This window comes from Nicotiana attenuata, unplaced genomic scaffold, assembly GCF_001879085.1.
Source record: "Nicotiana attenuata strain UT unplaced genomic scaffold, NIATTr2, whole genome shotgun sequence".
In the NCBI taxonomy this organism is placed as follows: domain Eukaryota; kingdom Viridiplantae; phylum Streptophyta; class Magnoliopsida; order Solanales; family Solanaceae; genus Nicotiana; species Nicotiana attenuata.
Genome location: NW_017671799.1, coordinates 198950 through 213210, shown reverse-complemented (window position 1 = coordinate 213210; position 14261 = coordinate 198950). Strand labels below are relative to the sequence as shown.

Sequence of the window (14261 nt, the reverse complement as noted above, 5' to 3'; positions counted from 1 at the left end):
TATCTTGGCGGATTAGTTATAGCCGCAATTGATTTGACAATAATCATGATTTTTGTCTGAAAAATTTGACCGGAGTGCTACTCACGTTGAGACAAACTTTGCGGCGGAGATTTAGAGATGCAACCTATTGAAGGCTATGTGGAGAAGGTTGATCAAAATTATTTTGTTAGAAAATTCAGGCCAAGGGGGAGAATTGTTAAGTGTTTGTCCTGATTTTCTTACCATATTTGATTTTCCTATCTTTGAAGGAAAGGACAATATATTTACCATAATTTGGTTTTTCTTTTTGTAGAAGAAAATTATAAATCTTCCATATTTGGCTAGTCTTTTTTCTTGTAGGAAAAGGTTTGGACTTCTATAAATTGAGGATCCTTCCTTTTCATTCAATAGCATCCACAATGTAGCCATATGGGGTTTGTATCATATTTAGGGGGAGAACTTTACGGGACAAGTTGACGAGCGCAAAACACAATTAATTTATGCTTGGTAATCAAAGATAGTATAGTATAATACCGTATCCACAGGGATTTGATTTAAATAGTATTCTCGTAGTTTCTAGCTTGATTGCTATCCAGGAGGATCAGCAGTTGAGATTTATATGATTAATAATTAAAATAACTAAGAATCTAAAGCTATTGACTAGTGACTATCGAGACAAGGAATAACCAAATAAGGTTATCAGTGGGAGAAGATAGGATTTTGACAGGATATGTGCAAGATAATTGTTCGGGATCTAACTCTAGATAACTCACTTCTAATGTTCAAGTGATTCTCGAATTCACTTAATTATTAGTTCAAACGTTCAGCAGAAACTCCTCTCTCGATTATGTCTTAACCTCACGAAATGAACCAACTTAAGTAAGCACTGTGAAGATATGCTAGAATGCGTAGTGGATTGGTCTTTAAGAAAACTTCTTTCGATTATTCTCCTAACTTGGTTAAATCAATGATTCAACTAGCCTCTTTCGATTACTTAGAAGAATCTATGGACTCAACCAACAATATGATGCAGAGATATCACAAGTTATGCCTCTCTCGATTACATGAACTATTGAATATATATGTAACAATTAAATCTTCCAAATCGATTTAATACATAAAACTAGAGTTATAATCCACAAACAATCATCAATACACCAAATCCATCAAACCCTAAAGGGGACTACTCCATAGGCATGGAGAAATTTATACAAATATAATTGAAGTATAGGAAAACATTGATTCTGTCAAAACTCGGGTCTTGAGTGAGGAAGGAATGATGAAATCCTTGTGGCTGTGTTCTTCCAACTCCTCCTTTGCTTCCTTAGGTCGAAAATATGTGAAAAGTCCAGAAAATAATATTTTTCCATGTATTTATGCCAAGTAGGGTCGGTCCCGGACGAAACCACCCTTTCCTAGCCGAATAGCTCTAGGAAAAAATGCACAGGCGCGCTGCATGGGGCGACGCACCACGCAGGGTGCTAGTGTAGTTTATCAGAGACCAAGAAAAGTTGTCAGGCAGCAGAAATGTACTACCACGGCGCTCCACGCGCTGCCCCACGCGCCGTGGTAGTGCAATTTCTTCAGAGCACGGCTTAAATCTTTATTTTTATGTCCAGACTTGGTCCTCGACCCCCGAACATGATCTCGGCTATCACGACCCAATTCTATTATAGGCCGCGATGACGCCCAGCACCGTTGCAAGGCAACCCGACAGTGAACAATCTTGTGATTTCCCCTTTTAATAGATTTTTCAAGTAAATAACTTTCCTTAATTTAAAAGATTTAAGAAATAACAGATTTAAAATAAATAACACGAAAGCAACTGAGAGCAATCGTGACCATAGAATAAAACCAAAACCACAAGTCTACTAGCGTATGCCAAGATCTGGTATCACAAGTGTATGAGCATTCTAGTAGAATATACAAAAGAATACTAGTCTACTGTCAGAAGTGAAATAAACAGAAAGAAATATAAGCAAAAGAATGACTCCGGCTGCTGCAGAACGGCTCGGAAGGCAGCTCACCGTGAAGCCTCGAAGTGGTAATCAAATGTGTGCGTCATACTGATATCCAGATGCACCTAACTCAGATCCTGCACATTAAGTACAGAAGTGTAGCGTGAGTATATAAATAACTTGTACCCAATAAATATCTAGTCTCACGTGGCCGAAAGTTACTACAAATAATGGACCCTGAAATTCATACATTGATTGTCCACTAGTAGTCGCAAGTAGGCTAAATACAGTTTGCTTTGTCATTAATTTTCAAAGTCCGATTCCTGTGTAAGCTATCTTATATTTTCTGTACAATATGTGACATGTTTCACTAAGATCCCTTGAAAATTAGTGTTTCTTTCTCTTTTGCCCTTCTCTCAGTTTTTGAAAACGAAAAACAAATCGTAAAAGAATATATAGCATCTCGAACTATTTGAGGAAACCTTTTACTGATAGTATATCATTGACGAGGATTTTGGGGATTCTTGAAGTAACAAAGTGATGGGCTGAATTGGTAGGTAACCGATCTTATTTTCAAAACTACAAATTTCATATTTTGATGAGCCTTACTTGTAATATTACCTGATAGTGTAAAAAGTTTTTTATAGTGAAAATGTAAGCTTAAACGCTAATAATATTGCTCGTCCAATCGAGAAATTTAAGGAGAGAAGAATAAGTAGCAAATGCAGGTCACTGGCTCTTTCGATGTCAACAATACAGTAAACTAGGATAGTGCTTTGCTTAATCTCCAAAAAAGTATTAATTCTTGGAAATAACGTGCACATATAATTAATTAGGAATATATCATATAGCTTACTCTTGAGTTACTCGTGTCCATCTTATTACATATAAGATGACACCCTTATTCAAAATTTTACTATTCAAAAACCATACACAAACCAAACAAACAACCTAGGCCATGGACCAAGTGATGGGAACTCTTCCCTTGTCTGTATCTAAACCCAAAGCTCTCCACACAGCAATGGAACCATCAACCATCATTAATGGTGTCACATTCATCCACAACTTTAGCCGTTACACTCTTCCCATTATTTGCCCTAATATGTATCATTTTGAACCTTTAGCATACCATCTAGTGGACAACGCCACTACTCTTTCACTACTATCATGATATTTCTCATCACATTCTGATGGACCGCCACCATCTCCGCCTTTACTGAAATGGTTAAGGGTAAGTTGGGCAGGCGTTGAGTCTGTAGGTGGCGAAGGAACGGAACCTTTGCAAAATATTGGTTCCAACATCAGGGTCATCGTTACATTTTCCCCTTATGCAAATTAATTGGCCGTCACAATCGTTCAAGGATTTACACGGGCCGTTGCATGAGGAGGAAATTAATGGCCGTTCCTCGTGAAGAAGAAGAGATGAAAATTGCGAAAATGCAAAGAGAGGGGAAGACAAGCTAAGCTTGGCCATGGTGGCTATATTTGTAAAAACATGAAGGTTAATGAATATTAGTACGAAATATTGATGAGTGAAGAAGACTATATGCAAGTAGGCAGGTATATATAGGCAGGAAATTGAATTGAATGAGAAGAACATTTACTTGACTTTTCTTCAGTCGTGATTTTCGGCTAATATTTTACAATTTTCATTACGATACGTCGATACCTTACCAAAACATTAGGCATTGCTGTTAAATGAAAGACGTGTGTTCCGATCCCGGTCTAGCAAAGTGAACCTCGCTTTGCTGTCCGGAACTTCTTTTTTTTAGTTCATGATCATTAATTATTCTCCTATTTGATACTTTTCAGTAAGTTCGTTCATACACATAAGAAATACATAACGAGCATATTTCACTTCAAAAACCATGCTATCTTCTACAAGTCACATAGAAAATGATATGCAAACGTATTTAAAATATACATTTCTCATCATTCATCAACGTGTGCATGCATGCACGACTTCTTGATGTGTGATAAAGCTGACTTGTCCTATACCGCCAGTGGCGGACAAACAAATTTGATATTTTTAATTTAGCTGAAATTCAAAAATCTGCTCAAAACGAGGAAATAATTGAGATAAATATTATCTGCAATACTTGGCAGAATCTGATTTTTCTATTGCTGTTTGTTAGGATATTGCTGGTAGAAATAATATGGCTCGTATGGCTGTATTTCTTTAGAGATTTTTTTGTTTGTTACAACCTCATATACAAATATGCATGGTTGCTGCTCTTCCTTAATTCATTGATACAATAAATGGACATCTTCCTTTACCCCAACTTCTTTCCCCAAAAAAAGGAAAAGGTCATGTGGACAAATCTTGAGAAATGTCTCTTGAATTAAGTAATTTATATTGTCTATATAAATCGTTAGTCAACGAGAATTTCTTTCCTTTATATTTGTGAAGAAAATTAAGAATTTTTTCAAGTAGCTAGCACAAAATAGTCTCAGATTTTCCAAATTCCAAGAACGGTATAAGAGCTTAGAAAACGATGATACAACTGCATAGGTTGTATTTATTAGTCATTTCTTTGACAATCCATTTGCCTTTCTCTAACTATCAACTTTCATAGTTAGCTTTGAAAACCTGTTAATTGTACTTGGAATTTAGATTTGACTGTCTCATAACATCCAAAATATGATACCTACAAAATTTGGATCTAATTTGATACACTCACCAAGCACAATTGGGTTTAAATCTTTAATTCATGATTGTGTGGTAGTTTTTCCATGTCTCAGATTTATATCTTGAATCTCTAGTTCATCTGATAATAACATATTATGAGTCCAAATTCATGAACATATATATTGAAAGAATCATAATTCTTAAAAGGTATTTATGTTCTTTGCACTAACATTATATAATTTTTTACACCACCAAGTTTTAACCTACAATATAACATGCAAATCCTTTCTCCTGATACTGTCTGCAAATCTATTGAAGCTTTTTATGTTAAGCAGATCCTCCTATTTAATACAATCCTCTAACAAGAAATACTTTATTAAAATTAGGCTCATGCTTCCCAATTTTTGAAGAAAAAAAAGACCGTTGCACGAATCATCCCGCATTCACGCAAGGTCCGGGGAAGAGCCGCACTCCAAGGGGGTGTGATGTAGGCAGCCTACCCTGAGTGGCTTATTCCACTGCTCAAACCCGTGACCTACAGGTCAACAGAGACAACTTTACCGTTGCTCCAAAGCTTCCCAATTTTAGGAAATAAAAAAGGAGAGAACCTAAACTTGAATAAGAAAGAGTACCATATTACAGTCACCAGTTTCTCCAACCTCTACACACCAAAAAAGGGACTAAAGGCTGCAAAAACTTATGGTGAGCATCTCATATTACAGTCACTGAATTTGAAACCACCATGTAACAAATTCGGCTTAAAGATCATCTTTCTTTGCAGAAAGACCAAGAAGTTTAGCTAGCTCCCCGTTTTCATAGGCCTCCACGGTATCTGTGCACAGATATTAACGTCATAAGCACAGGATTTTGATTATCCATAGGCACCAAAGCAAAGATATGATTTCACTAGCTTACCATCTGATCCTCCGATATGCTTTCCGTTAATGAAAACTTGTGGCACAGTACGTCTGCCAACGATCTCACTAAGGGCATCCTGAATACTCCAGCCATCATCTGACAAGAGGAAAAGCAGAATATTTTTTAAAATTTCTGATCAAAGACATGATCCGATGGCCTAAAACCATCTGTTTCACCTTTTACATTGAGTTCAAATAGTTACTCCCACTCATGTTATCCCTTGGTCCAAACAAAGGGAAAGATCTATCTCAAAATTTGCAGCTAACACCCACAAGGGCCTTCGACAAATTGGAAAGATATAAGAAACAGGGAAGTGAATAATCTCGGACAATAAAATCATACCAAAACTTCAAGGCCTCAGGTTGCTTGGTGTAAATACTAAGCGAAGTGTAGTTTCTTGAGTGAAGATGTACAGAGTTAAAAGCTAGCGCACGGCGGCGGAAGCTCCACCAATTTAAAGCAAACAAAAGAAAAAGAAGAGTAAAATAACATGGACATAAGAGATGTATGAAAGTGTTTTTTTTTTTTTAATTGATAACTCCAATTGACTGAAAATGTTTCTATCCCACGTAAAGAAATAGTAGAAAAATGTGATTGGTTGATGACAAGCTGAATGAGATGTAAGCTGATGTATCTTACAATTCTTATTAGCAACTGAAATCCATTGTAAACAGTTGAGAAAACTTAGAAGGTTGGTAGCTATAATCCTGTCAAACAACATGTAAGGATTGAGAAAGGAAATTTGGCGGTGAGATTGGGGGCAATGAAAGTGATACCTCTCTCATCAAGCTCAACAACATAAGGTTTTTGCTTCAACTCTTTAAATACAGCCTTTGCTTTCCTACAGTATCTGCAGAGCAATAGAAAATTGATGCAAACTGTTAATGTAACATACAATAAACAGAAATAAATAGTGTTGCATGTCGTGACATTGTACATACTTTAAAGAAGTTGAATATGTAGAAAATAGGTCTCAAATAGGAAAACGGGAAAGGGTCAGATTTAACCCTCTACTTTCAAATATTGTCTACATTTAACCTCCGTTATACTTTCAGGACATATACCCCTACCGTTAGCAAAGTATTCAAATCTACCCTTATTTTTTAGCGGAGATCCAATATGGCCTAGACCTAGCTATTAAAATGCCACAGTGCCACGTGTGTATTAACATTTTCTTATTTTTTGAAGAAATAGAAAAACCCCCCACAACATTGTTTAAATGCGGTCGTACCAAATCCTACCCAACTTCATCTCTGTCCCTCCCTCTAGGTGCATGACTTTGCAATATAAATAATAATAGAACCACAAAAATAATGAAACCATAAAAGCCAGAGCAATTCAAAACTCAAATACTATGTTCTTAGCATACCCTTTTCTTCAAATACTTGAGCACACGCACTCCAATTCAATTTCAACCGTGTGATGTATGACCAATATATTTCATCTCTTTGCTTGCACGTGACCCTTTAGGGAAAATGATAGCTCCTTCGGCTCTTCAATTAGACATCATATGAGGGCAAGCTAAACTAAATTTCTGTTTATAATTTGATGTAATGTACTATTCAATTATCAATTGACGCGCACCAAAGCTAGCAAGTCCAAACAACTTTAGTACAAAGGAGACAGCATATTTAGTTTCTCTACTTTTGATTTCCACAGCTTAAGATTCAATTATAACCTAGCAGAATAATCAAAAGACACATATTTATTACAATTGATAAGTCAAAGACAGCTAAATAGAAAAAAAGTCTGATGTTAAAGTGAATCAAGAAAAGAGCTAAATCACCTTAACAGAAGAACACATTTTACATATATCCATCCAATAATTAACTCGACTACGCAAACCAAAATCATACATTGTGCTCTCACCACTAGATCAAAGCCCGGGGCCGATTTTTCATTTTTTTTTTTTTTTGGTATAATGTAACTTACATTTATTTATTCTAAAAAATGTTACAAATTCATCAAAGACACAAACTTTATGCTCGCTTTTGGAAGAGTAGCTCTAACCTAAAAGGGTCTTCCAATTTGCAATTTATCATATCAATTTGAGAAAGATCAATCAGAAACAACAATCAAAGACCATAAAAATGCAACAACACACAGAAAGCATAATCAAATAAGCGGGAAAAAAAACCCACCAAAAAGGGCAGGAAAAAGGAGATTTAAAGGGAGAGAAAACTAACGGGCAATAGGATTTGGAGAAGATAACAATGGAATGAGAAGAAATTGTTTTCTTGACAAAGGCAGAGGCATCTCCTTCTCCAGCTTCAGCAAATGTTGATGTGTACAACAACACAGTCACTGATACTACTAATAACCACAACACAGTTGATTTCGCCATTTTTTTAGCTCTGTGAAAGAATTGAGTACTAATACTGTTTGCTTCTTTGGTCTTTCAAGATCTCATCGGGATTCAATATATGAGAAGGAAAAGGCATATATTCATATGATAATTGGGCTTTAGGCCTTATTTTTGGTTTTTGGTCCGATGAAATTAGCTCTTACATTGATGGAGGGAGAAATTCAAAAATAGCCACATTTACCACCGGTCGTTGAAAAATAGCCAAGTTTCAAAAGTCATCGAAATCTAGCCACTTTAAATCTGAGCGAAAACATTGTTCAAAATCCGGAAAAATACGCCCGCAAATTTTACGGGAGTTCCAGCATAAGTATGCTTGAACTCCCGTAAATTTTACGGGAGTTCCAGGATAACTATGCTGGAACTCCCGCAAATTTTACGGGAGTTCCAGCAAGTATAATTGTCCAGTATAATATACTGGAGTTTGGAGCACTGGTGCTCCAGTCTCCCGCAAATTTTACAGGAGTTAGCAAAGTATATCGGTCCAGCATAATATGCTGGAGTTCGTACACAAATGCACCAGAACTCCCGTATATTATACTGGACCGGTCCCTGTTGCAGCAAAATAGTGGCTATTTTTCATTGACGGGAGTTCAAGCATACTTATGCTGGAACTCCCGTAAAATTTGCGGGCGTATTTTTCCGGATTTTGAACAGTGTTTTCGCTCAGATTTAAAGTGGCTAAATTTCGATAACTTTTGAAACTTGGCTATTTTTCAACGACCAGTGGTAAATCTGGCTATTTTTGAATTTCTATCTATATTGTCCTCTCACCGGTTGGCAGACCGCTGCGTGCGGGGTGGGGGTGTTGAGTCTCCCAAGGGATGGGGGACTTGGTTACCTTATATGGCTTGGACAATTCATGAACTAACTTTTAGGGTTGAATTAGGCCCAATATCTATATCTTTTTATCACTCTCATCTCTCCTGGAACTTATAAATGAGGTGTTTGTTCTAATCAACCTTTTCGTTAAGCATTTTAAGTATGCAAAGGAAAGACTATTAAGCCATAAGACCATTGAACATTTCTTGGAAATCATGCATCCTTGCCATACTTTTGTCTACTATCACATTGGCGCTTGTGCATTATTATCTAAACAACAATCTTAGTACATAATATTGGAGATAATAAGTTTTAAAAAAGAAAAAGTAAAACGTGAATGGGAAAAGGGTTGCTAATGAAATCATGTAGAAACATTTGCTGGTACACATGAATCAACAAGATAATTGCAACCACTTTCTTCAGTCCTTAAAATGTTAATAAGTATTCTGACAAAACGATTTTAGACTAGAACAAAATTAACTACAATCTGTTAGCAATGAGTCTTTACTCTCTAGTTTGAACTTGTATGAACTCCAGATTTGTTACTTACAAAAATATTCGGAATCTTTCTTTCAAATGTATGTATCTTTTTTCACATGTATGATCCTTCTTGTATAGTATCTTGCTATCTAATATGTGAGCTTCAATGCATTCTACGCGTTCATAGAGAAGCACTGGTTACCGGACTCTGTTGAAGCAGAGGCAACAAATACTGTTGGCAAAACTCTTGCTTTACGTTTCCTCGGATATGGATAGATGGCAGCAAGCTCCCGAACGTGGTTTAATACATGCTGAGGAATTGAGGACCAACCATGCTTCTCCTTTGCCGCGACCTGCAAATGTTGTAGTTTTTTAACAAAAAAAGACACTAAAAAAGGAAATTTAGAGTAGCAAATGACTTAAATATACCAATCCACAACTAGATTTTTGCCATAAATTCTTTTCTATTTGTTAAAGGGTGTGGAAGTTGGGAATTAAGGTAGAAGGTATTAGTTAGGCGGGAGTGTCCCATTTTCATGTCGGTAGCATTAGTTTTAATCTTTTATTTTCATACCTTCGTATCCGTAGGTTTCTTTTACCTTATGATTGATTCTTTCGCTACGATTATTCTAATCACCCTCCCTATCACCTTATCTTGTTGATGTTACTACGTGTTGTGTCTGCTTCTTTTATTTTTTATCTTGAGCCGAGGGTCTATTGGAAACAACCTCTCTATCTTCACAAGGTAGGGGTAAGGTCTGCGTACACTCTACCCCAGACCCTACTTTGTGGAATTACACTGGGTTTTTTTGTTTTTTTTTTTTTTTTTTGTTAAAGGGAGCAGTAGCTGCAATACTATGACACACTCGTAAGGAAAAGGATGTGGCTTTGCAACATGATATTCATATTAATTATGTGCAAAGAATCATAAAAGTGAATGTTTGAATCAAAATTGAAATGAAAGGGGACAGATTAGAGGGTTTCAATTGATAGGAGGAGGAATACCATACCCCTCTCCGGCTATTCAACCGTTGGCGGCTAGCCCTCAAAAGATTCCGCCATTTGTCCTGACAGAAGCAAGGGACTAAAATCATACCAAAAATATATGGAAAGCAGAAAAGTACTATATGATAGTACTAACAGACAGTTACTACCTTCAGATGAGGTGGACTACGATGCGCAGACAGTTACTACCATCTGCCCACACCATACTGAGATACACCCTCCACCAGCTTTAGGACCTCAGGTGTTGACCAATAGTTATGTTTTCTGTTTTGGTTAGTGCCTCGGGTCTCAGTCCCTATAGTCCAATCATCTTCAGATGTAGTATTATCATTGGACTGGTCAGAAATCGTGCCAGAAGAATCATCTTGTGCCTCAGCTGCTGTAGAAGATAAGCATTTGAAGGAATTCCATTGGATATGTTCTCTCCTTTTCACATGTTGAACCCTTGGCTTTTTTCGGAAATTGAATACACTTGCAAAGGCAGTAGATGCTTTAAGGAGCTCTTCACGACTTGCTGATGAGACTTTAACCCCTTCATTTTCCCTCGAATCTAGAGAGCAATTCATGCCCTGGTTTTGCGAACCAAATGTTATGTGGTGCTTCATCCATTCCTCATCCGTGACAGAAGTTTGATGTCCAAACATCTTACTGAAAACCTCGAGTAGTTTATCAGTTGACATGTCATCAAATCCCAGACAATTGTGATTGTCTAATCGTAGAGCATCATAATCAGATGAGTTACTTGGATCAGAAAACTTTAACACATCAGTGCCACAAATTTTTCCATTTGAATCAGCAAGCTGGTTTTCCAACTTCACATTTCCCATATAGGATATATTGACATCACTGAGGGTGGGAGTCTCTTCCTCAACTTCAATATCTGATAAATAGAGAAAAGCGGGACTATAATTAACTTAGTAGGTAAAAGATATTTAATTAGGAGAGAAACAAAGTAGGTAAAGGAAAGAGTAGACGTGCGTGATAACGGGAGATGCAACAACTGCTTACCCAAAAGGTAATCTTCACATGGAATGGAGCAATAATGTTCGTCATATCCGTTTGAAAATCCATCAAGAAGCTGAAAAATCAGGTATGTTCAACTAATCAATGACAATGAAAGAGCTATGGAACAACATAAAAAGAGAAAACAAATAGGACTTAACAAATATGCCTTGCTCACAAGGATACATACCTTCTCCCTCGTTACATCCACTTCGGTAAGAGTTGTGGGAAGTGCATCTAGGTGAAATATCAGAGACCAAAATATAGTATTAGATATGGAAAAACTAAGAAAGATAAACAGAAATCAGCAACCACTGTAAGTAGCTATTTACTCTGATCTGATTCACATAGCTCAAGTTCATAAGACTAATTACCATGATCAACAGACTCTAGAGCTGAAAAATCCTTAAAGTAGCTCTCTGGAACACTGAATGTACATGTCTTAAGATCTAGAAGAGTATCAGCTATATCATCATACTCAGGTTCTGCTAATAAATGTTCCACTCCTATGGCTTCCTCTTCTGATGCAAAATAATCAGAGGCGCTGCCTACGACCTATAAAAACATACAAATTTAAACAAAATAAAATTAAAAAAAAAAAAAAAGATTATTGATCAGAATGTGCAGCATATTCTTGAACAACTGAAAGTTTAGGTACCTGTTCTGGCTCCTGTCGAAAGATGCTTGCACTCGCATTCGGTATCTTTGAGCTGTATTGCAATGAATCTAGAGCACTCTGCATTTTACACTTTTGTCCAACTTTTCCTAACATTTTCTTGAGAATGACTACCAGAAACAGAACAAAATAAAACATTGCAGCCTTAGCATGGTATATTAGTAAAGGAAATGATGTGCATTTGCAGTGTTGCAAAAAGAACCAATAATATGTACATATGAAGTAATAACTAATCAGTTACAAGTAACAGTGTATTTTATCCATTTGGAAATACCAACTAAATAACATCCTTTAGGCATATACATATATACCTTGTATTCCAGAAATATGGAGCCAAAAATATTAATAATAACAATAACTGATGTAGCCATACTTCAAACATGAACTAGAAACTCCAAAGATTGCTAAAATGAGTACCATAAAGAAAGATAATAACATTTTATTAGAATTGTTCAGGTCCAAGATCAAGAAGCATAAGAAAATGCATAATCAACTAAATAAAATCATTTAATCCACAAGTTATGGAACAAAACTGTGACTAAAAAAGTTTCAGAGTCTCACAATATATACCTTTTAAAAAAATAGAGATTCGATACTAACAGGCCATACGAAGAACTAAAACATCAGCAACATGAACTTAAAATAAAACAAACTTGTTTTAAAACATCACATTTTCTCTTATGCAATCAATTTTGGGTATTATATAAAAAGCTACTAAAAGATTAACGTGGACAAGTAATGATTCAAGAATTATCAGAAAAATACATGCAAATGCAATAACTTAATAATTAATTGAGACACCCTGAAGACAAAAACCAGAAAAGAAAAGGGGAAAAGAACAAACCTTGCATAAACAAGAACAAAAGGCTCTGATCATACTATTTTTTCAAACATAAAGAACCATTCGTTGAGAGAAAAACCGAAAATAAAGAAAACCCAGAAAAGTTTTACACATTTAATGCATGTAGCAGAGTATCATATAAGAAAACGGCACGTGGAAAAGAAAAAAACCAAAAGGAATGAAGCTGCAGAGTGCAGATAGGCGATAGCTGTAGGTTGTAGCTGCCTCTGTATAGTGGGAGATTTTGTCTTTTGACAGAGAGAGTGGAGACGGAATTGAAGTTACATGCAGAAGCAAATTGGAATTATGGGGTTGGTGTAGGGGTGTTAGCGTACCTAAATAAATTCGGTATGGTTCGGTTTTTGTCCTTTCGGTTTCGGCTTATTCGGTTCGGTAACTTTGATTTATTCGGTTTGAATATTAACTTGTGCATAAAGCCATACACTCTAATATTCTTAATTAAAGTACTCAAAAATACAAAACTGAAAATGTTTGTTGACAAAAATTTTGTCCAAAACTAGCAAATATCGATCCAAATAGAGAAAATTATACATAAAAGAATATTTGATCATTAGAAATGTCTTGTTACTTGTTTAGAGTTAATTGATGAACTTTGAGAATAAAGGAAAGTAAAATTTTAGATTTTTTATATTTATGTTATAATTAATAATATGTGTTTTGTGTAATATAATATATATTTCGGTACGGTATCGGTATTTCGGTATTTTATCTTAAAATACCAAATACCATACCTAATACCAATTTGTTTTAAAACTTAAACCAAATACCAAAATACCGTATACCAAATACCAAAATTTTCGATTTCGGTATGGTAATTCGGTATTTACCAAATTATGCCCAGTCCTAGGTTGGTGTCCGGAAAAGGTGACACGTGGAGGAGTGGTGTGGCTATCTTATTGTACGTATAAAATGGTACAACCTTAAAAAATAATTTGGAAATATTCAGTTTTAATATCCAATTTTTGTCATCATTCTAATAACATAAATTTACAGTTTACCTATAATAATAATCCGAATATTCTCAATTTTGTATTAGATTCTACCTTCTTCATTTATATTCTAAATATATACTCACTCTCTCGATTTATGTGAAGGTATTTGGTTTTCGAGAATTAAATGAATTATTTTTTTACCGTAATTTTTTAAATGCTTTTTAAATATTTTGAATTATTAATTATTGCAACTTATAATATGTTTACATAGTTTCCTATTGAGCCAAGCAATGTCACTTAGTTAGTTGTACAATAGTTAGTTGTAATGACAGTTAGTTAGTTGTACTGATTGTAACTTAAGTTTACTATGATTAGTAGTAGAGTTAGTTAACCATAGTTAGTAGTAGAGTTAGTCTTGATTTTCATTCATATACATATACATGTACAAATACACGTGATACATAAGAAGAAATAGAATCTTTTGGAATATTCTCTCCCCATCTTCTTCCTCTGTTTTACCGACTTACTCAAACTCATCAGATCAGCTTCAATCAGCTAATCCATGGCTGAGCTTCATGGATAGCTGATTTTGACATGGTATCTGAGCCACACGGCCATTAGTGTGGTCTTATCGTT

At 35.6% G+C, this 14261-nt stretch overlaps 1 protein-coding gene across 1 annotated transcript; it reads right to left on the bottom strand.

Annotated features, from left to right (window-relative positions):
- Positions 1 to 4864: 4864 nt before the first annotated feature.
- LOC109210301 (glutaredoxin-C4) lies at positions 4865 to 7918 on the bottom strand. The gene is made up of 4 exons (XM_019373702.1): positions 7671 to 7918; positions 6261 to 6334; positions 5482 to 5580; positions 4865 to 5398 (listed from the first exon to the last, which is right to left on the bottom strand). Exons 1-4 carry the CDS (start codon positions 7826 to 7828, stop codon positions 5325 to 5327), a joined length of 405 nt encoding a protein of 134 aa, XP_019229247.1. The 5' UTR covers positions 7829 to 7918; the 3' UTR covers positions 4865 to 5324.
- Between the last annotated feature and the right edge of the window lie 6343 nt (positions 7919 to 14261).

Excerpts from the sequence above, each read along its gene's own strand:
- LOC109210301 (XM_019373702.1), bottom strand. The coding sequence starts at position 7,828 with ATGGCGAAATCAACTGTGTTGTGGTTATTAGTAGTATCAGTGACTGTG. Across the intron at positions 5,581-6,260 it reads TGTTGAGCTTGATGAGAGAG|ATGATGGCTGGAGTATTCAG; the intron begins GTATCACTTTCA and ends TCCTCTTGTCAG. Across the intron at positions 5,399-5,481 it reads GCATATCGGAGGATCAGATG|ATACCGTGGAGGCCTATGAA; the intron begins GTAAGCTAGTGA and ends ATCTGTGCACAG.